This window comes from Cavia porcellus, unplaced genomic scaffold, assembly GCF_034190915.1.
Source record: "Cavia porcellus strain 051 isolate PalLab524CR breed Dunkin Hartley unplaced genomic scaffold, mCavPor4.1 scaffold_7, whole genome shotgun sequence".
Lineage (NCBI taxonomy): Eukaryota > Metazoa > Chordata > Mammalia > Rodentia > Caviidae > Cavia > Cavia porcellus.
The window spans coordinates 96,511,175-96,531,500 of record NW_026947490.1 but is presented as its reverse complement, the minus strand read 5'-3'; the positions used below and the strand labels follow the sequence as shown (position 1 = coordinate 96,531,500).

The window sequence follows — 20,326 nt, the reverse complement described above, 5'->3', positions numbered from 1 at the left end:
CAAATCTTTTAAGCACTTTGCTACGAGCAATCCAAGAACTCTGACCTCTCATCATTTCTTTGGAAAAGTGCTGTAAAGCTTCTATGATTTAAAGGCCTGACTAGAACCTTACCACACCACGCAGCAACATAGGATTTCTCGTGCTTCCCTCCCGCATCGTAGTGATGCCAAGTGCCTCTGCATTGTGACTGTCCCGCGGCTACCACTGCCCTGTGTTAGTACAGAATTTACCATGTGTTGGTCATGTCCTTCTCCACCCCACTGTCACCACTCCGGATTTCTAGGCTTCTAACGAGCAAGGGCTTTCCCTGGTCCTCTCGTCCCTCCCATTCACCCAGCACAGGGGAAGCAACGCTCAGTTGCTTCACGACAGCTGGGTAACAGCTCCTGGTCTACCAGCAGTGGGCCCCAGCATGAGTGGGTGCTCGGGCAGACCTGGCTGGGCACAGCTCAGCTGGGAGGGAAGCCCAGGCACCACTCTTGGAACTTCTTGATGCATCGGGGTTGGGGATGTGTAGACCAGAGAGTCTCTAACCTAGGGTAGGACGGAGGAAGAGCACCTAGAGAAACATGGAGGGGAGGAGGGGCTCCGGCTCATTGTGACAGGAATCAGGCGAGGCCTGCCGGTGAGGTAGCGTTCTTCTCAGGGGCGCACACAGCGGTACTGTTGCAGCAAGGCCAGCAGAAGACTGAGAGATGGACTTTGGAGATGTCTCCCAGAAAAAGGGCCGAGGTGGGGAATGTACGGGCTGAGGAAGGTGTCTCTCTCAAGGACAAACACAAGTCCAGAGGTGGTAGGCCAGGCTGTCACAGCAGCACCATCCAGAGGGTCCCAGACATGGACACTGGGCCTGGACAGGAATCCTCAGAGGATTCCAGAGCCTCCTATGCCTCCCACACCCTGCCTTTGGGCCCTAAAGTTTGGGGAAGCAGCCTCTCTGAGAGGGCCCCAAATCCACTTACGGAGGACAGAGACCAAGTTAGGGAGGAGGAAGCACTGCTTGACCTAAGAGGCTGCCTGACCACGTTAACTCCTGCTGGAGTCTGACGCTTCTATTAAGAAAACCCCCAATTGTTCTCAAAGCCGCCTCATGCGATGGAAACGGGTGATCTACGACCATAAGATACTGCAGGAATGGAATTGTTGATGTCTTCAGGAAGATTAAATGTTCCTCTGTGTCAAAGTCCTTGTTTCCTTGGCTGGTCACTCGATCTGTGCGCTACAGGCACCTATTTAAAATACAAATGTCTGGGTCTGCCTGCCGGTGACTCAGGCTCAGCACTTTGGCACATGGTCGAATAATCTGGATACACTTTCCAAGTAATGCTGATGTTCACAAGGTTTGGAGAATAATACAGACACACAAATCACCCAGCGAATAATATCCATGGCCAGCGTGTCCGCCCGAAAGCTACTGTGAGGGAACCCATGTGATCAGAGAAGTGGAAGGTTTTGGTTGAAATTTGCTGGTTACATGATAACTTACTTGGCCAGACCCTCCCAGGAACCCCCCCTGCATGGAGCTTGCTGAGGGGTGTGGGTGCCGACCGCTGGGGCCTCCCCGAGAGCAGGTGGTGCAGCTCACCCTGCGCTCTGGGACACCCCATCTGCTCCCTTCCAGAGGGAACCAAGCACTCTGCGCCCCTGTCTGTGCTAGAAGAGGAGGCACCGAAGTCCAGGGTTCTTTCCCTGAGGCCGTGGGCTGTCCCCACAGCCTCCAGTGCTAGCCCTCCTCACCCCTGTGCAGGCCTGTGTGGGACCTGGGTGAATATCTGTACCGTGGGGAGGACTGTGTGCAAATCCGAAGGGCAGGGAGCCTCCCAGGAGTCCTGGAGACAAACGCTCAGCTGGGCCAGGCCAGGCCTGGGAACAGGAACACAGGGCTGGCCTGGAGGGGTGACCCCCACTGTTACCTGTGCCTTGGAGCTCACAGATGCGTTCCTCAGGGTGGCCTCTGCTCAGAAGGAACTAGAACACCAGGATCGGCTTCCCTGTGTCCCAGCAGCCAGCTCAGGACCACCTGCTGATGGCAGGGGCACTTGAGGGTAATCATAGGAAATGGTCACTAATTAATGAAGCCCTTCTCTGTGCCTGGTGCTTTGCATATGGATCTCCAATCCCTGCAAGGTGGGTGTTCTTCACCCACTGTACAGATGGTGAAATGGAGGCTGAGCAAGATTAGGTCAAACAGACAGCAACAAGTAAAGCAGGTGTGTAACCCCAGATCTTCTGAACCCCCAAAGCAGGTACATCCTTACTGCTTGAACTGGAAATCCAAGCTCCTAGGAACAGGGCTTTCGCTACTCACAGAGCTGGGCCCAAGGCCACACCTCTGGTCACAGGCAGCTCCTTTCTGCCCCTCACAGAACGTGGCAGAGGGTGCTTGGCACAGAACAGAGCTTTTTAAATGTTAGCAAGTGCAGGCCAGTGAGATTGAGGACTGTTTCTCCCCCCACCCACCCACTCCAGCTGCACAAGATTAATAGCAGTGGCAGAACCAGGGACACAGCAGAGCACTGGAGGAGAAAATGCTTCCAAGCCAAGTGTCTGGGCAGTCTAGAGACCACTACAGGCTGAAGGCAGTCAAAATATGGGGACGATCAAAATAGAGACACAGAGATTAAATTCTAAAGTGTATTACAGTAAAAGATACACTCCTCCTCCCTTCCAGCACACTTACAGCATTGTTCTTGCCACTTTCTGGAGCAGTTCTGCAAATCCTGTTTTGTGTCTTTATGAGGCATGAACAAAAACATGGTGAATCTACCGCTGAGTGCATCCCAGCACAAAGGTAAGCTGGTAAAAACAGCACTGGGTGTACTCATTCACTGGGGCACCACGGCACAGTGTGACTTCTAGGTCTTCCTCAAGGTCAAAATGGTCATGAAAGATGTTATGGTCTGTACCTGGATGTTCCCCGCAAAGCTGCATGCTCTCATAGGTGGGGCTTTCCTGAGATGGGTGGATCCAGGGCATGCGGTCTGGGATTAAGGGTGTGTGGTACTAAATTAGTCCACTGATTGGGATTAACATAGTTCAGGGTGTAGATAATTGGTGGGTGGCACCAATCTATAGACTTGTAACCTGGGTAGAATATGAGAGGAGAGAGAAGGCAGGCAGGCTGGTCGCTGCTTGTTGCTGCCGCCTCCTGCCTGCCGCACCATGGACCATTTCCCTTTTTGGGTGCCGCTCTGCCATGCCTCCCATAACTGGAGTCAGCCAAGGAAGAGCCGAAATAAACCTTTCCTCCTTTAACTTGTGGGTGTCAGGTATGCTGTCTCAGGAACAAGTCACTAGGACAAAGGATAAATCTGTGAACGGATTCAGGGCATTGAGGGAGCCATGAGAGGGCAACTGCCAGTACTCAGGAGAGAGGACTTCCAGAACTACTTTAGAAAGTGACAAGAAAGACGGGGTAAATCTATTGGACTGAGAATAGTTTTAGAATATTAAACAGCAATGTGCTTTTTAGTATAATGATTTTTTTTTTTTTGAATTTCCAAAACATGCTCAACATTTGCTGTATTTTCTGATCACACTGCCTGGTTCCAACAGGAAGATGGAGCTTACTGTGACCCAGGAGTTCTGGATGTCACTATTCTGGCCTTTCTCTTCCAGATCCCCTGAAGAGCTCCCCCCACACCTACCAGCCTCATCTTAGCTGGTCCTTTTCTTCCTGCACTTCAGAGTGTGACTATGGGTCACGGAGAGGGGGTCCTGAGGTAGACGTCAGGTTAGCTATACCTATTTGCTTGCCTATTTGGCTCAGTGCTGCCTTACCTTGGTTGAAGGATTATTTGTGCTCTTAAATCTGATTGTCACTACTGTGAAAGTATAAGCAATTATTTTTAATTCTACAGATTATGTTACTCTAATCAACAGAAATCAACTGATACTTCTTTAGCAATTGAGTTTAATATTCTGCATGTTACAGAGTTTGGTTTAAAATAGGATAGGTTATTAGTGCCAAATGAGGGACATGTTTTGATGATAGCAGCAACTTTTACACTATGCACCGGGAATTTGGGGCCCTAAAGAGGAATTGTTAAGTCTGGGAGGACCAAATTATACCTCATTTCTCCCTGAACATTCAGAAAAATAGCGCTCGGGTCATTATATGTTCTTCTTCTGAAGAACTAAGTGCTTCTTTGCAAAGCACTCAGTAATTGCTCTGGGCACTTCTCATGCGCTCTCACTTCCTCCACACTCATGTAACCTCCTGGAGACCAGGGATGCTCTTGTCATCGTGCATTTCTTCCCCCAGCAGCGTCTGCCCCTGTCTTCTCACTGCCCTTTACTGTACTTCCTGCAGATCTGAGTGCCCTGAACGCTCCAGGACACGGGAACAAGCTTTCCTCTCAGTCCTTTACATCTGTGTGTTATCCGGCAAGATTGTGTGAGCCCAGTGTTGCAGGAGTCTGTGTCATTCACATTGACCTTTGGAACAGAGGAGATACCAAGGAAAAGTAAACGAATCAGTGAACGAATGAATGATTGTTGATAAACATTTATATACTTTTTAACAACTTGAGATAACTCATATACCATAAAATTCAACCATTTACAGCACACAATTCAGTGGTGTTCAGTATATTCACAGTTGTACAATCATCACACATCTAATTTTAGATTTTTAATTACACTAAAAGAAACCCTATTCACCTTAGTAGCTATTTCTACCTCTACTCTCAGATCCTACTGTTAATGGGGACCGGGGTACCCAGGGGTCCCTTCCAGGCTCTTGTTCTGTTCAGACAATTGGGCATTTGATTCAGAGCATATTTTATCAAAGGTAAAAGTAGGTAGAGAAGAAGGGAGCAGTGCTTTGAAAAGAACTACTCTGCAGGGCGACTGACAGCAGAAAGGCTCCTGTGCCTTAACGTCCGCCATCTTTACATTCCCCCCCCTCTGACGTCACACCCGCGCTGGCCTATCAAGAACCTGCTTGCTCTCACGCCAGAAGAACTGAAGACCACGTTCTCTGATTGGTAGTTGGTGCAGCGCTCAGAAGCTGTGCTGGGCATGTGTCCTGGCCGCGAGTAACAGGTCTTGCCTACATGCACAGCCAGCTTGTCACATCCTAATTCCTGCCTTTCTGTTCCCCTCCTCTATAGATTTACACATTCTGTATGTATTGTACTCAGGTAATCACAGGACCTGTGCCCTTTGTGACTGGCTTCTTCCACCTACCATAATGTTTTCAAGGTTCATTCCAATTGCAGCCAATTGTACGTCCATCTTTAAGTGGTTGAGTAATACTCCATTGCATGGATTCGCTACATTAGGTTTAGCCATGAATTCATTGGGTTTTCACTTTTTGTTTAATATGAATAATGCTCTCTAGAAGCATTCATGTACGAAATTTTGTAGAAACATATTTTTATTTTTCTAAGGTTTCTAGGAGTAGAATTGCTAGATTATAAAGTAACTATGTTCAACATTTTGAGAAACTTTCGAACTATTTTCCAAATTTGTACCATTTTACATTCTCACCAGCAACGTGGAACTGTCAATATGTCCACATTTGATCAACTTTTTAAATTATCTGCCTCATTTCAGCCATCCTAATACTGCAGTGTAGTATCTCACTATGATTCTGGCTTACCTTTCCCAATGAGGATGACACTGGGCATCTTTTTATGTGTTTATTGGCTCTTTGCTTTAGTACACTATTTGATCATTCTATAAAATAGCAGCGCCTCCCTGAAGAAGGGTTACTTAAAAGGCCAAAACAGTAGGGTTAACTGCCTCTCGCAGCGGTGTGCTCGCAGCTAAAGTCCTCTGAGCCAGGACAGGCACGTGTCTAGTGCTGCTTTATATAAACTCCACAGGCTTCTCCTTCACTGTTGGGTTTTTGTCTCTGAAAATGATTTTCTCTGGGTGCAGCCTTTAGACTTGAGCAAATGGTTTTTTTGTTTGTTTGGTTTTTTTTATAATCTGCATCTGCTTAAAATTTTAAACAAGAGATGGCAGAAGCTCAAGCATGATCTCATTTGAAGCAGCTCTCTTGGCCACCTTAGTATTCATGTAGGTGGACTTAAAGTCAGAGGATAAATTTAGACTCATTCACCTAATATTTTCACTTGACCAAGATCACAAAAATCATGTGAAAAGGGAGAGATGAAAGGCAGCCTGGAGTGCAGCGTGGAGACTGCAGGGCTGGGGACGGGCGCGCGTGTTTGGGAGTAAGTGGCCTTGGTGGTGCCTAGAAGGATGGAAACCAACAGAAGCGTGGAAGACGATGCTGTGCGTGAAAGTGCCTTGTCTAGTTCTCGTTGTGTTTTTATAACAGACTTTGAAGGGACCCAAGAACAAACTTTTGAAGCAAGACGAGAAAAAGGAACCGGGCTACACTCAGAGGAGGAGGAGCTGAAAGACTGAAGCGGAGCCTAGAGGAAAAAACTTAGCAGAGGCGGTAAGAACGAAGCCAAGATGTGCAGTCAGGAGAGGAAGTCACGGGTGATGAGAGGGAGGGCGCGTGCATCCTGCACGGCAGGTGCAGATCCGCAGGCAGCTCGGCCCCTCCCCACGCTGCGGGCAGCCTCTCCCCACTCCAGGAGCTGACACAGGCCCTTCCCACTGGCTCCAGTGGGCTCGCAGGGCTCCTCTGCCTGCTAGCACCACGCGTGAGCCTGGTCTGGGTGTGGTGGAGGACCCCTCGAGGGCCAGTGATGCTTTCAGTGGCCGAATGTGTCATCCAAGTTCATGTGTGCCAGCCTGCTCTCCGAGGTGGCGGTGTTGCAGGATGGGAGCTTTAAAGATGCTGCTGTACAGGGCACTGCGTCTCTCCTCAGGAGAAGTGACATGTGCCTGTGTGCTGAGAGTGAGCGTGCCCTTCCCTCGGTCCCCCACCTACCTTCCATCGTGGGACGCTGCAGATGCGTGGGCCCTTAATTCCTCAGTCTCTAGAATTGTAAGAAATAAAGCTCTGTGTAGGAAAGGAGAAAAGTGGGAAAGGAAAGGAAAAAAATATATGTGCCAAGATAGCTAAGATGATGATGCAACTAATTCTGTTAGTTCAGGATCAGTTGGTGCTCAGCTTGTTTGATCAGTGTTGTGTGCCTGTATCTGGTGACCTGAGCAACTCTTTTGAAGATAATAGTATGCAATATAATAGCCGTTGTTAAATTGCTATCATCTTGTTTTGAAAGCCTATGTGCTACTGGGGTTATTTTTTGTTTCTTTTATTCGTTTTTTTTTAAATTTCTCAACCCCCCCCCAACTCTGTTCTTGCAAGATTGCCCTGTCCCACGTATTCTAATATGCAGCACCAAATAGACTAAGACATCCACTGAGACTTTTGCCTCATTCTGTCCCGAGCACACAGCTGACCTTTCCAGAAACTATGTAGCATGTGTGCTATCACAAGGACGGAACACACAAGTAGGCGCGAGAGTCCAGCTGTATTCCCTTAAGCCAGAGACTCGTAACAATTTAAAACAATACACTTCTTGCTAAATTTTATTGGGAGGGTTTAGAAAACATTTTTCATAATCTGCCTATGGAATATGCAGTGTAATTGCTCTTTGTAAGTGAAGTAAGACGTCACGGCATCTCGGTTTTCATTCCTAACATGGTACTCTATCCCCCCCACGCGGCAGGCCTGTGGGGCTGCAGCACTTCTGGGGGACTGTGGGCCTGGGACCCGAGCGCTTGGCACAGGCCACGGAGCACCCCAGCCTTCAGCCCGAGCGTCCTGTCTCCGGCCCCTCGCGCTTGCTCTCCTGCTCTGGCTTTCTCGGGGCCTTCTCACGCCCAGCCCCTCAGCAGCACCCTAGGGGCCCCCACCCACCCCAAGCCTGTTGTCTCTGGGCCTCCCCGGGGTCCCCAGCGAGCTGACAGTCGCTGATCCCCACCCACTCCTCCAACACGGCGCTGCCCTAGAGGACGCCCTCTCCTGGGGGTATGTGTCCATCATTAATGCCTCAACTGTTTTTGGAATATACCCCGGAGAAGTATTGCTGGCTCAAATTTCTAGTTTTAGTCTTTTACTGATTTCCTTAGAGGCTGTACTAGTTTACACCCCCCAGCAATGCAGAAGGCTTTTCTCCCCTCATCCTCACCAGCCCTTGTTATTTTGTGTACTTGATAACAGCCATTCTGACTGAGTCAAGATGGACTCTGTCGTTTATCATTATTATTTTTTAATCATTATTATTATTTTTTTTTTTTGGTTTTCTTGAGATAGGATCTCACTGACAATACAGGCTGCTCTTGAACTCATTATGTAGCCCAGGCTAGCCTCAAACTCAGGGCAATACTCCTGCCTCAGCCTCCTGAGTGCTGGGATTATCGGTGTGAGTTGTTTTGATTTGCGTTTCCCTAGTAAAGACCATGAACATTTTTTCATGTATTTATTGGTCATTTGTGCTTCTGCTTTTGAGAATTTTTTTTTAACTCATTCTTTTTTTTTTTTTTTTTTTTTTTGATTGGGTCATTTGTTTTCTGGGGGTTAATTTTTTTTGGGTTCTTTATATATTCTGGATAATAATCCTCTATCAGAAAAGTACCCGGCAAATTTTTCCCATTGTGTAGGTTGTCCCTTCAGTCTACTGAATATTCCCTTTGTTCTGCAGAAGGTTTTTACACTTAATCCACTCACCGATTCTTGACACTGTTTCTTTTGCTGCTGGAATTACGCTCGGATAGTCTTTGCCTATGGCTTCAGGTGCTTCATCTGTATTAGCTTGCAGCAGTTTCAATGTTTTTGTTTTTTATCTAGGCCTTCTGTCCCTTCCGACTGTATTTTAGCACAGGGTGAGAGATACAGGTCCAGTGTCAGTCTTGTGCATGTGGGTGGCTAGTTCTGCTACACCATTTGTTACAGAGGTTATCTTTCCTCCAGCATACGTTTTTGGTTCCTTTGTCAAACACCAGATGGCGGAAGGTGTGTGGTAGTTTCTTCCGTTCCGTGGTACATGTGTCCTCTGTGTGCGGCACCCACACTGTTTCCACAGGACGAGCATTCCCAGGATTCTCGGACCCAGAGATCTAGTCGTGGTATCTTCTGTGTTACTCTGTTAGCTCAGGATTGCTTTGGCTGTTCTGGGTCTTTTCTGTTTCCATATAGGTGTTAGGATCGCCTTTTCTAGTTTGGTGAAGAGTAGTGTTGGTATTTAAGGGGAACTGCATTAAATCTGCATGTTGCTTTTGGTAATGTGGCCGTTCCAGCCTTCTTTTCATTTGAGGGGCGCCTGGCAGTAAACCATGTTGAGCACGACCCTGAGTTTGGACAGGCGGATGCCCTCTGCCCATTGCTGGCCGCTGCTGGCCCTCCCCTCCACTCTGCCCCTCCTCCCCTCCTCACAGCCCTGACTCCTGTGTGCTGTTATTCCCCTCCAACCTGTCTTCTTTAAATCGATTTAGGCTTTGTGTGCCCAAGGAAAGTAGTGCTGCTTTCCCCCGCGGGCCTATAAATTGATATTTCATGGCGTTTGGCTCTCTCTCCCCCAAGAGGCTTTCCAGGCTTTGTCCATGCCCCATACGCTGCGGTTCCGAGTGCAGCCGGGAGCCCACTGCAGGGCGGCCCACAGTCAGCCCACCTCTCTGATGCTCAGTTTCCTCAACAAACAACAAACAAAAAGCTGGTGGTGATAATATCTCCTCTCCCAGACCTACCTCAGTGTTTTCCAGTCTCTGTGACTGCAGGGCTTCACCAACACAAGTGCTGTGGGAAGAAGGGTCCCCCTGTGGCTCCCCTTTACTCCGTCTTTTCTGTCCTGGCCTTGAGTGGCCACAAGCCCATAAATGTGTCTCAGAGTGCCACCCTGGAGACCACTGGAGGTGCTGGGCACCTGCTTTTTCTATTCAACGGGGACACCCCAGCTCCTCTCTCGGGACACTGCTGCGGGTGATCTAAAGCACAGAAGCAAGTGCCCTTAAACAAAGGGGGGCTGCCCAGCCTACTGTGTGGTTGTGGCTAAGCGGGGCAGAAAAGGCAGATGTGCTCAAGTCTCCAGGGAGGAGAAGGGCTATGGGCTGGTGACCGGGGTGCCAGGCCCCACGGTGTCCCAGCTGCAGCCTGCCCACTGGGAAGTGTGAGTCAGGGGCTCCGGGTGGGGAGCCCAGCTGTAGGCCTCATCTGGTGTCCCTGCTGCCTGTGCAGCTGCAGGCACGGCGCCACCCGCCGATGACCACAGACTGCCCTGAAGGGCATCTGCGAGTGCTCATCCTGGGCCCCATTTCTGTCCTGGGCTCTCTGCTCTCTGGAGGCGGCTCTGAGCCCTGGAACAGGCAGCATGGACCAGCTCCGGCTTTTCCTGGCAGTTCACCCACTGTCCACAGGATGGCGCCCACTCTCTGAGAAATCCATGTTCACCCAGAGAGTAACGTCCATTTTCTGTATTAAGAACCCTGAAAGAATGGATTTGAGTTAAATGACCTCCTCCAGCATCTCAGTATGCCAGAGTCTTGTGCACTCGGTGTGCAGCCACTTACTATGCATCTTTTCCTTTCTGAGTCTTTGGTTTCGCATCCCTCAGAGGGCAGGTAGTGATTGCTAACTTATGATCAGAACCATCGGAAGCAATAACTTCTAATATTCTTTTAGTCCTTTACTGTCTGCAGCTATTCTCAGAATTATTTTATGAAGTGGACACTATGATTCCAAGTTATGAGAAAACTAAGACTCAGAGCACTATCTTGTTCAGACCCAACATCATAATTAGCAAAAGGGAATCTTCCAATTCCAGATCATGATCCCTTTTAACATAGAGACCAGGCAGTGAACTGCAGAGTGGAGGGGAGGGCCAGGAAATACAGTCCTGAGGCAGGAAGCTTCCCCAACAACCTCGGAAAGATCGCTAATAAGCAAGAGGACAGAGAGCTGCCATGCTGGAGCTTCACGCCACCAGACCAAAGGTCAACAGACAGATGCGTCTCCTGACCTGCCAAGCTAACAGCTATGAGGTTTCTAGGGAGATGCAGGGCAGAATTAACACACATTTACAAAGACGATAGATTTTTAAAATTATTTTTCATTTTCTGTTCCTGCACATAAAATGCTATATGTATGTGGCAACAAATAATCTTAGTTCTGCCTTGATAGAGCTGTAAACTCATTTCCAAAGAAAATTCTTTTCTTCCAACTGCACTAACAAGATCAGTGGATCTAACCAAGATGATTTATAAGATCACTGATAGACAGATTCCGGTAACGGACCAGCAGCCCAACTGTCAGGCATGCATGGCATATTTTTATCCCAGATGAAGGGTTGAAAATGTAGGTTCAGGTTCTGTGGACTAAGACTGCTGTTAAAAAGGAGAGTTTAATAAACTGGGTTTTATAATTCATTGATTCCAATGGGTACCTTAACCCACTCTGTTCTACCATTTTCTGGGCCTCAGTTTCCTGTCTGGAAAATGGTGACCACCATGCACCACACTTCCTTGTCGATAGGCTACCATGTTGTTTCCTGCCAACAGGTAATGATTAAGACTTTCATTTCATTTTCTGGCATGCTGTCTCATGGTACAGACTTTGTGGAGAAGAGACGATAAGAATGCATCATATTCAGTCACAAAGGAACTCTAATGTTCCCTCCTGACACCGAGGCCAGGCCCAGTGAAAGCCTGCAAGCCCCCTCTCCCATACACCCCACTCCTACTCAGGAAGTCTCTTCCACTATGACCCGTCTCATCGGCCCCAGCGAGGTAGGGAAGGAGCCCGAGTGGGGGCGGTGGAGGAGAAAGAGGTGGACAGCAGTGGACCAGCATTCCTGTTATGTGAGTGGACCTGCACTAGTGTGATGCTACAGAAACAGTGTTTTAAAAGATGGTTAAGTTTTGAGTGCCCAAGTTATAGGGTAGCTACACTGAGTGTCACACAGCCTCCTGTGCATCTAACCAGGGCATTAACTGTTACATAGTTATGTCTATGAAAAATGAATTTTTTGCCAAATACCTGACTTGAAATAAACTTCTACAATGGAACTTGAGTGGCGCACTGTTCTACTCAGGCACTCAGGGGCAGTTCCTTTCTCTGTCCACCTGTCTGCCTATCCCCTCATCTTTTTAATAACGCATAGGATAGTTGGGGCCAGCGATATAGCTCAGGGGCATAAGCACCTGTCTGGCAAGCTTGAGGTTGTGAGTTCGATCCCCAGCACACACACAAAAAAGGGTGGTTACTAAAGACACCCAAAACACAAAAAGCTAAGATCCAGGGAGGACAGTGTGGCTTAGTGGCAGCATACCCAGTGCTTGCCTGGCATGCATGAGGCCCAGCACTCTAACAAAAGAAAAGCCAAGATTTAAAGACATAATATATTTGAGTTCAAAGACACAACTCTGCTGTAAGTGCACCTTTGCAGTTTTTTAAAAGGAATATTCTGGGGATATAGCTCAGCGGCACAGCGCCTGCTTGGCAAGGGCGAGGTCGTGCGTTCTATTCCCAGTGTGAAAATAAATAAAATGTAAAAACCATTAAATATGATCCCTTTTTATAGCCAGGGTAGGAGGCAGTTTAGTACAAAACACAGCATGTTTTGCAGTTGTAAGTTGTGCCTCCATTTCTTCATCCCTAATCAAGGACAGTTACGTTCATTTAAAGACTGAAGTTACGGAAGAATCGCGTGTTGAATCTGGCAAAGTAATTCTTTCCCCTCGCCTTTTACTTAATCCCTTTGGATTAGCTCGATAAAAATAATTTGAGACCACATTTAGTTTTCAGAAACCCTGATTTAAGCCTTCCTCCATGTCGGGGCCCTCAGTCTGCCTGATTTAGTTTGGTAAAAGTGTAGGATTATTAGGTAATGAACAGACCTGGAGAGCACACTTATGCTGGCGAGTGCAGTTACTGTAGGCCTGACTCACCTGTGTCTGCCGCCGCCTTGACTGTCACCAGACTTGAACATTTCACATTTTTGTTTTTCTATTCTGAGCGGAGATACAAGGTTCTCCTAGTCTCTTGCCTCAACCAAAACCTTTCTAGTGATAACAGCAAAGTCAGGTTTTACTTAAAGAATAAAAGAGTGATCACAAAGAGGGACAGATTAGATTTTATTTCAAGCAGATCAGTCGCGTGTTCCTAGTTTCCGCGAGGCCCGGCCGTGCAGAGCCGGCAGCGGCGTGGGCAGCCGCGTGGGCAGCCGCGTGGTCAGCGGCATCGCGGAGGACGAGCCAGGCAGGGGCCAGCCTGTGCCTGTCCGCAGGGCCGGCCTCCGACGCGCAGGCGCAGCAGCAGGCACGCTCTGCCGCCCCCTGGCGGTCTACATCGGGGTCCGCCCGCAGATCTGCCCATCAGTGGCAATTCCACACCTGCTCCAACTTGAGGTGTCAGGCGACTCTGGGACTGCAGGAGGTGGGGTCGTGTCTGCTGGCCTTGATTTCAGGGTTAAAAACATATTTTCACCAGCCTAAGGAAACCATTACGTGTAATTCATAGCCAGAGCAACAAAAACTATACATTTATGCCAACAGTCTTAAAAGGTTTTCCCTTTGGTTTGCAATAAGAGTAAAAAGCTCTTTGTTTTGAATTTTTTTAAAAAACGTGTACCCAAGGTGCAAAGGCCAAGCAGCCTCACATTTATCATCCGTGCAGCAAAGGTTCATGCAGGTGGTTTGGCGTACAGCTCGACTATCCAGCTCTACGATCGTTTTCAGGGGGGATGATTTTTAAATTTTGTGGTGCAGAAATAAGGCCAAATAAATAGGCAAAAACAGACCTATAAAAACGATGTCTTCACCCTACTAATCTGAAGCATCTTTGACAGCGATCTGAGATGAGCGTGGTCCAGAGGACAAAGTGCATCACTGATGACGGGAAAACGACTCCTTCGTCCCACAGCACAGACTTCCGCCTGCACCGGCCACTGTCCAGTGTCACCCACGGAAGGGTGGCCGTCACTTCCTGCCCCTGTCCCCTTCCTTCCAGTACTGCTCCGTCTGCATTTCCGTGAGTCGGGAGACGGTGCGCTGGAACGCGAAGGCCTCCTCCTCTCCGGTAAACATGGACAGTCCTGCCGCTGCGTCCTGGTTACAGAAACAGCAAGCAAACCAACAGAGACATGGCACCGACCTCAGCCCCCCAAGGGAAGGGTGGGTGTCTACATTCATGCTTAGAAAAGACTTTAGCTTTACCTAGATTATCTATCTAGATTATAAAATTTTTTGTACATTTTTTTTTTCTTTTTGTCTTTTTCTTTTTTATCGGTACCAGGGATCGAACTCACAACCACCTGCTTGCAAGGCAGGTGCTTATGCCGCTGAGCTAAATCCTCAGCCCCACATTTTTCATATTTAATCTCTTAAATTAGACTAGATCCATCAACTGATCTAAACCTATATAATGATAAACAGATCAAGTTACCAAGGATAAAACCTAAAAGAAAAACATCTGAAAAGTAATTAAAGCGGATGCAGTACCCAAACTCCCAAATATGACAGGTTTTGCTCACAGTTAAACTTCTCTTCAAAACCTCGGGGAATATCCCGGATAGGAAAGGAATTCCTTTTCCTCCCGTGCACGTGCACCAGAAATAAGCCAGGACAGAACCAGCAGCTCCACTGGGTTACAGAGGGCAGAGCCGGCCTCAGAAGCTTCGCAGCCAGGTCCCACTGCCTGAGGGACCCCTGAGGACAAACCTCAGAAGATCCTTTTCCAAACTGGGGTGGGGGGGGGGAATGAAAGCCCCAGGGGGTCCCCAGGAGGCCGGTAAACACGCTGGGATGGCGATACCAACATGAGCTCATGGCCACTAAGTGGACTCTGAATTTTCTGAAATCAGGCACCTCGATCTTAAACTGCTGAGAAGTAAGTTTCTTTCATAGTGGTTTGCTGTTACACTTTTTTAGGAGAAGAAAATTCTAGACTCTTAGTCTACCTTCCCTGATTCACTATGACCTTCAAGACCTGCAGTTTACACACATCTCCCTGATCTCCTCTTGTATGACTGACCCTAACAGCTGAGCTCAGTTGGTCTGTGACTCAACCCAGATCTAGAGGAAAATCTTAAGAGCCTATGACAGTGACGGTGAACCTTCTGGAGCTTTTGGTACCAAACAGCTGGCTGCAGCAGTGTGCCGCAGGCTCGCCACACTGGCCTATGATTTAAAAAAAATGGTTTAATGTAGCACCTCAAGTGTATTCTTTTGAATGGTCAAACACAATGTTCGGATGTATTATTCTTGCAGAACCTGCATTTCAAATAGTAAAATTTCTCTTGCACATAAGCTGCCCACTTTATGGCACTTTGTTTGAGCAGCCTGAACAGACTAAGATAAGAAGGAGGTGTAAGTAACCACAGTTTGAAAGTTCACTTCCTGAAGAATTATTTGCTTTATTCCCCCACACTCCGGAGAATGTGTAATATCTACTCAGGTCAGGAAGGAACAGATCTCCCTCAACCGGGGCTTCAGCTCCGGGGTGCAGGATGCTGTTCTCATCCGTGGGTGTGCAATGATAGTGTGCATGTTGACTAGTATTTCACTTGCAAACAGTTGAGAACTATACCCTGTAATATTCTCCAGAAGAAAGGACTGCGAAGCAGCTTCCCCTTGGCCTGAGGTGACTCTAGATTCTGAGGTCCACAGAGCGGGGCCAACATCAGTCTGTTCCCTAAAGAGTGTCCCCAGAGCCGGGCATCAGCAGGGCTCCATGAATGTGTGCTAAGTGAAGTCTGCAAGAGAACAAAGCACGCATTTCATCTTCAGCCGGAGCACCCCGCGTGGCTCTAGACCAGTCACCTCACACGCCTGGACGCTGTGCATGAGTTACAACCAGGCATCGTGGAGAAGGGCGTCAGAAGAGGCAGCAGGAGGAGCCTCAAAGCACAATGCCTTGGGGCCCAGCCTGCCCGTTATTGTCCAGCAGTGTGGCCCTGGGCTCTGGCCACCTCTCTGGACTTCACTGTGGCCACGTGGTCACTAAGGTCTTTTACTCTACGGTTGCGACTGTCTAAATTTAGTGCTGTTATGAATGGGAAGCTTGCTCCAGAGCTGTAGAAGAAAGCAGCAGATCAACAGTTCACTACACGCTGCATTCCTTCTTCAAAATGTAGCCAGGTATCAAACCCAAACCAGCCGAGCTGTTTCATAACAAAGCGATTGTGTTAATACTGCCTACCTGGCTCAGCCCCAAATCGTCCATCAGAATCCTGTTTTGCTCCAACTCACTGTCATGATGTTGATGCAAAAATAAGCTTGACAGAGGAGTCGAGGCAGAGCAAATTACACGCACCTGAAATCAGGAAACAGTGAAGGGCGTCACTCTTCACATCCCACAAGTCAGGAGTCGGCAAAGCCCCTCACACAAGGAAGCAGCCTGTCACATCAGGGAGCTGGAGTCTTTGCTTTGAAAGTTATTTTTTCTAATAGTTTACACTTAAGTGATGTTTTATGACTGCCTAGTCCTTTTCAAATATGACCACACAGCTCAGTACAGTTTGATTAGGAGACTTCTGGCCCACAGCGGCCTCAGCCTACCCCATCAGCCCGTTTTCCCATTCTAAGTCCAGTGTTCGTCCCATGATTGCTACGATTTGAGCGCTGTGTTCTCTCCAAAATCCATGTTGGAACTCGGTCCTAATGCAACAGGATTAGGAGGTGCGGCCATCATGATGTGACTGAATCATGAGGGCTCTGCAGTGATCTGCTTGAGCCCTGCTCCTGGACTCTCCAGCCTCCAGACCTGGAAGAAATAAATCTCTCCTAGGTGTAAATCACTCAGCCCATGGCATTTTATTGAGGTAGCACCAGCAGACTAGAGCATCTATACTCTGCTGGTGACATCTGCACCTGGCCTCCTGGAGCAGGTCTCAGTGTGTATCAAGCTGCTCCCCAGGTGCACTGGGAAGGGGTCGCTCCCACTGCACCGGGCAGCTGACAGCCGAGGCTGGTACACGAGTCCTCGACCCAAGCTGGAGGCCAGCAACCTGCCAGGACACACTTCAAGAAGATCGACCTTCGCTCTAACATCACTTTGCTACATAAGCATTTGAATGAAGGGCACATGTGGACCAAATACTGGAGACAGCTCTTATGACTTTTATACGGTATGTATCTGGAAGTTTAAATGTAAAACATATTCCTCTTGATGTCTAAAATATCCTGGGTTTGTTTTCAGGATTCACAATTATCCTTTTAAAAATCATTCTTAAACACATCGATATTCTGAAACAACCCCTTGACATTTGGAACTAACTTTTCCATATCCCAAAAGGTCCTCTGCCTCCTCTTATAAATTCTTTCAATCATAAATGATACTTTTTTCATGATTTAGATAGAAATGCCATTATTTCATAAATTTCTGTGAATACGTTCTAGAATAATGTCTGTTAAATGCTCTCGGTTTTTGAGATGAGGTCATTTGGACTGTGTTCTGGAGAGTGGATCTCTGAGTGTTGACTTAGTCTCAGCGAATGTCAAGAGAGCGGCCTGGGCATTGTATCATCCTGCCAGGTGACTCTCCTTTTATATAAAAAGTAGAAGAGTGGGGGTGTGGTAGGATCAGGGGCTGGGACTGAGGGTGGGGCCACAGGAGTTCAAGTTTTTCCAGTTGAAATGCATGAAAAAGAGATTGTTGATCCTCTAGACTAAGAACCAACCACCTACTCCGCCTTCTTCTTCTTGAGGCCTTCATCCTGTAAACACAGGGCCGCCTCCAGGGTCGCACCCTGCATTCAGGACCCCCTGTGATCAGCGTTAACTACCCACCGGTGACTCTCGGCCCCCACTTCCCCTGCCTACCTGGTCACGTGTGTGTGCACACCTGTGTGGCCCCCTGGGAATGAGCAGCAGATTCTGTGGTCACTCCGAGGCCACTGCACCACAGCCTGCACTTTCTGTCTGTCATGCTCAGACCCTCCCTTCCAGGGCTTTGTTATAGGCTGGGTACCCCTCCACCTGGGTACCCCTCCACCTGGGCACCCCTCCACCTGGGTACCCCTCCACCTGTGCCAAGTTCCCCCTTGTACTTCTGAGTTATAAGGGCGCACTGAACATGCAGGTTCCAGGCCAGAGGCCTGTCTTGCTGTGCTTCGGTGAGGATGAGGTGGCCTCTGGAAACCAGATTTGAGGTGTCCCCACGGTTCTGATGCAAGTGGTCCTCAGGGGACTTCACTGGGGCGCCCAGCTCTACATTTGTGTTCCATCCCTTGATTCTCCCAGCACCACAGTCCTCCGTCTGTCCCAAAAGTCACTTGGCAGTAGTAACTGGACTTTCCCAGAGGACGTGGGACTCCTGTGTGCTCTGGTCTAGGCTACAAGCTCCATGAAGAAAGGCACTAGTGTAGTCAGGGGTTGCGAAAAGAACAATTACATATAGGACACAATTTATAGTATTATTTGTAAGAGTCATTCAAGGAGTCAAATACAAAGAAGGTGCGGGAAATCCGTCCACAACACCAAAGACCTAAAAAGTCCAGCCGAGGGCCTGGACCCCATGGCTGCATGAGTTCAGCTGAAGACTCAGAGCCCACGACAGTGACCCATCCAGGTCTATCCCACGGATCTGCGCTGGGAAGGTCAGCGGTGGAAGCTAGAAAGCCTGTGCCAGCTGGGTGAAGGGTCCATGCCAGCAGCCTGAGGGTTTTGTACTGGAGCCAAAAAGCAGCGCTCAAAATAAGGACCAAGGTTCCCCTGAAAAGTATCATAAGCCATCCTCAGTGACGGTGAGGTCCCAGGCTCCTCCAACTATGAGAGCAGCTGAGTTCATACCAGAAGCCAGCATGACAAGCTTCCCCTGGAGATTAAACAGCACACGTCTTCCCCTCCAGAGCAGGAAGCGATGCTCAAAGTAAGGACCAGAGCTCCCCCAAGGGAACCGCGGCCCCTCTCAGCAACAAGGTCCCAAGCCCCTCACACGGTAACTGCCGAGTTCATATCAGGGAACCAGCATGACAAGCTCCTCCGGAGAACCAGCTGCTCCAAACAACAGCAACACTTAGAAGAACCCACATTGCTGCTCTTCCTCTCCACGTCTCCTCTTTATGCTGGCAGCAGTCCTCGGGTGGGCCATCCACGTGGGCTCAGGATCACACTGATGCAGTTCGGCTGGTGTGTAAGTTGACCACCAGTTACCAGTCTACGACAGGCACTGTATCTGACTTCACTTCCACTGAATTCTCTCTTGGCACTGGGCTTGGCATGATGACGGTTGTTGAATGAGTAAATGAAACATTCACATTTTATCTGTTCTTGCTAGCAGTCTGTTACTGACCTCTTCCCCACTAGACTTTTAGATTTCCTGCCCTAATTCTGTATAAGAAATGGGAAGGAAAACAATGTATCTAATGTAGAAATAATGTTTAATTCTTATTCACAGTTGTACACACATCTTTACTGCCAGCCTACACTTACACGCCCGTAACCCCTTCATGGAGAGCTCACTCTATACCATGTAACACTCTCAGTGCCTTACACCTCCTGTCATCCGCAACCACCTGACACAGTAAGTACTGTTTCTCTCTCCTTGTAGAGACGGCCACTGAGGCTCACGGAGACTAACCCAGCCTCCAGGACAGTCAGCCGGCCACCACGGAGACACCCCGGCCCTCCCGACAGACGGTGGCCGGGAACCAGGGCTGAAACATGTGGGTAAGAGAACTAAGAGGCAGCACAAGCCCGCTGCGGGGTTTCTGGGTCACGGGCCAGCGTGGACGCTGCAGCCTTTCGGTCACCCGTTTGCTGGAGTGTGGGCCAGCCAGGGTGACGTACAGTATTACGGGGCCACCTGCTCTTCTGATAGAGCCGACACAGCGCAGCAGAGGGGTTTGTGGGGGACGGTGGACGACATCACCAGCTCCTGCTCCTGCTGAAAGCGGCCACCTGCTGGCGTAAAGGTTGTTTGAAATGCGGGACGTGGATCAGCCTTGGTGGTGTACAACAACCCTCTGAATGCTATCATTCCCAGTTCACAGATGAGGAAACTGAGGCACAGAGGTGAAATAAGTGACGCAGACAGGATTGTAGCCCAGGCCATGTGGTTCCAAAGACCAAGGTGTGTAATTTGAAAAAAGTGTATTATCTCCTTACCTTGAAATCATAAAGATTGTCAATGAGAGTTATGAATCTTCGAGCTTGGGTCCTCTTTGCCAGCGTAAATTGTGGAATGTTCCGTAAAAATAGCGTATCAAAATTCCTTGACAGTTCCAAATAGTCACTGGCTCCAAGCGGCTATCATTAAAACAAAATTTAAAAAAAGAAAAGAAAATGAAAATAAAGCACTGCTGCTCAGCTCTGGGTTGCTGTGTTTGCAAACCGCTTCCCAGGGGATCTAGGGGAGTTACCTGACCAAATGGGGCAGTGTTTTCAGAGCAGGCTACGAGGGCAGAGCAGGTGCCCTGCGTGGCCTTAACAGTGACCCAGAAAAGTGCAAGACACAAGACA

The 20,326-nt window shown here is 48.6% G+C and overlaps 1 protein-coding gene across 3 annotated transcripts in view; it reads right to left on the bottom strand.

Moving 5' to 3' along the window:
* Positions 1 to 3,839: 3,839 nt before the first annotated feature.
* Positions 3,840 to 20,326, bottom strand: part of Afg1l (AFG1 like ATPase) — a 217,662-nt gene continuing 201,175 nt past the window's right edge. Inside the window, exons 11-14 of one of the 3 annotated variants that reach the window (XM_063253977.1) lie at positions 19,973 to 20,113; positions 16,065 to 16,178; positions 15,453 to 15,618; positions 12,984 to 13,972 (exon numbers count right to left, since the gene is read on the bottom strand). In XM_063253977.1, the coding sequence (XP_063110047.1) occupies positions 13,683 to 13,972; positions 15,453 to 15,618; positions 16,065 to 16,178; positions 19,973 to 20,113 (711 nt within the window). In that variant the 3' untranslated portion in view covers positions 12,984 to 13,682. Of the gene's footprint in view, positions 4,439 to 12,983; positions 13,973 to 15,452; positions 15,619 to 16,064; positions 16,179 to 19,972; positions 20,114 to 20,326 lie in introns of those variants that run through there. The other 2 variants (XM_063253978.1, XM_063253979.1) reach the window with 2 other exon arrangements.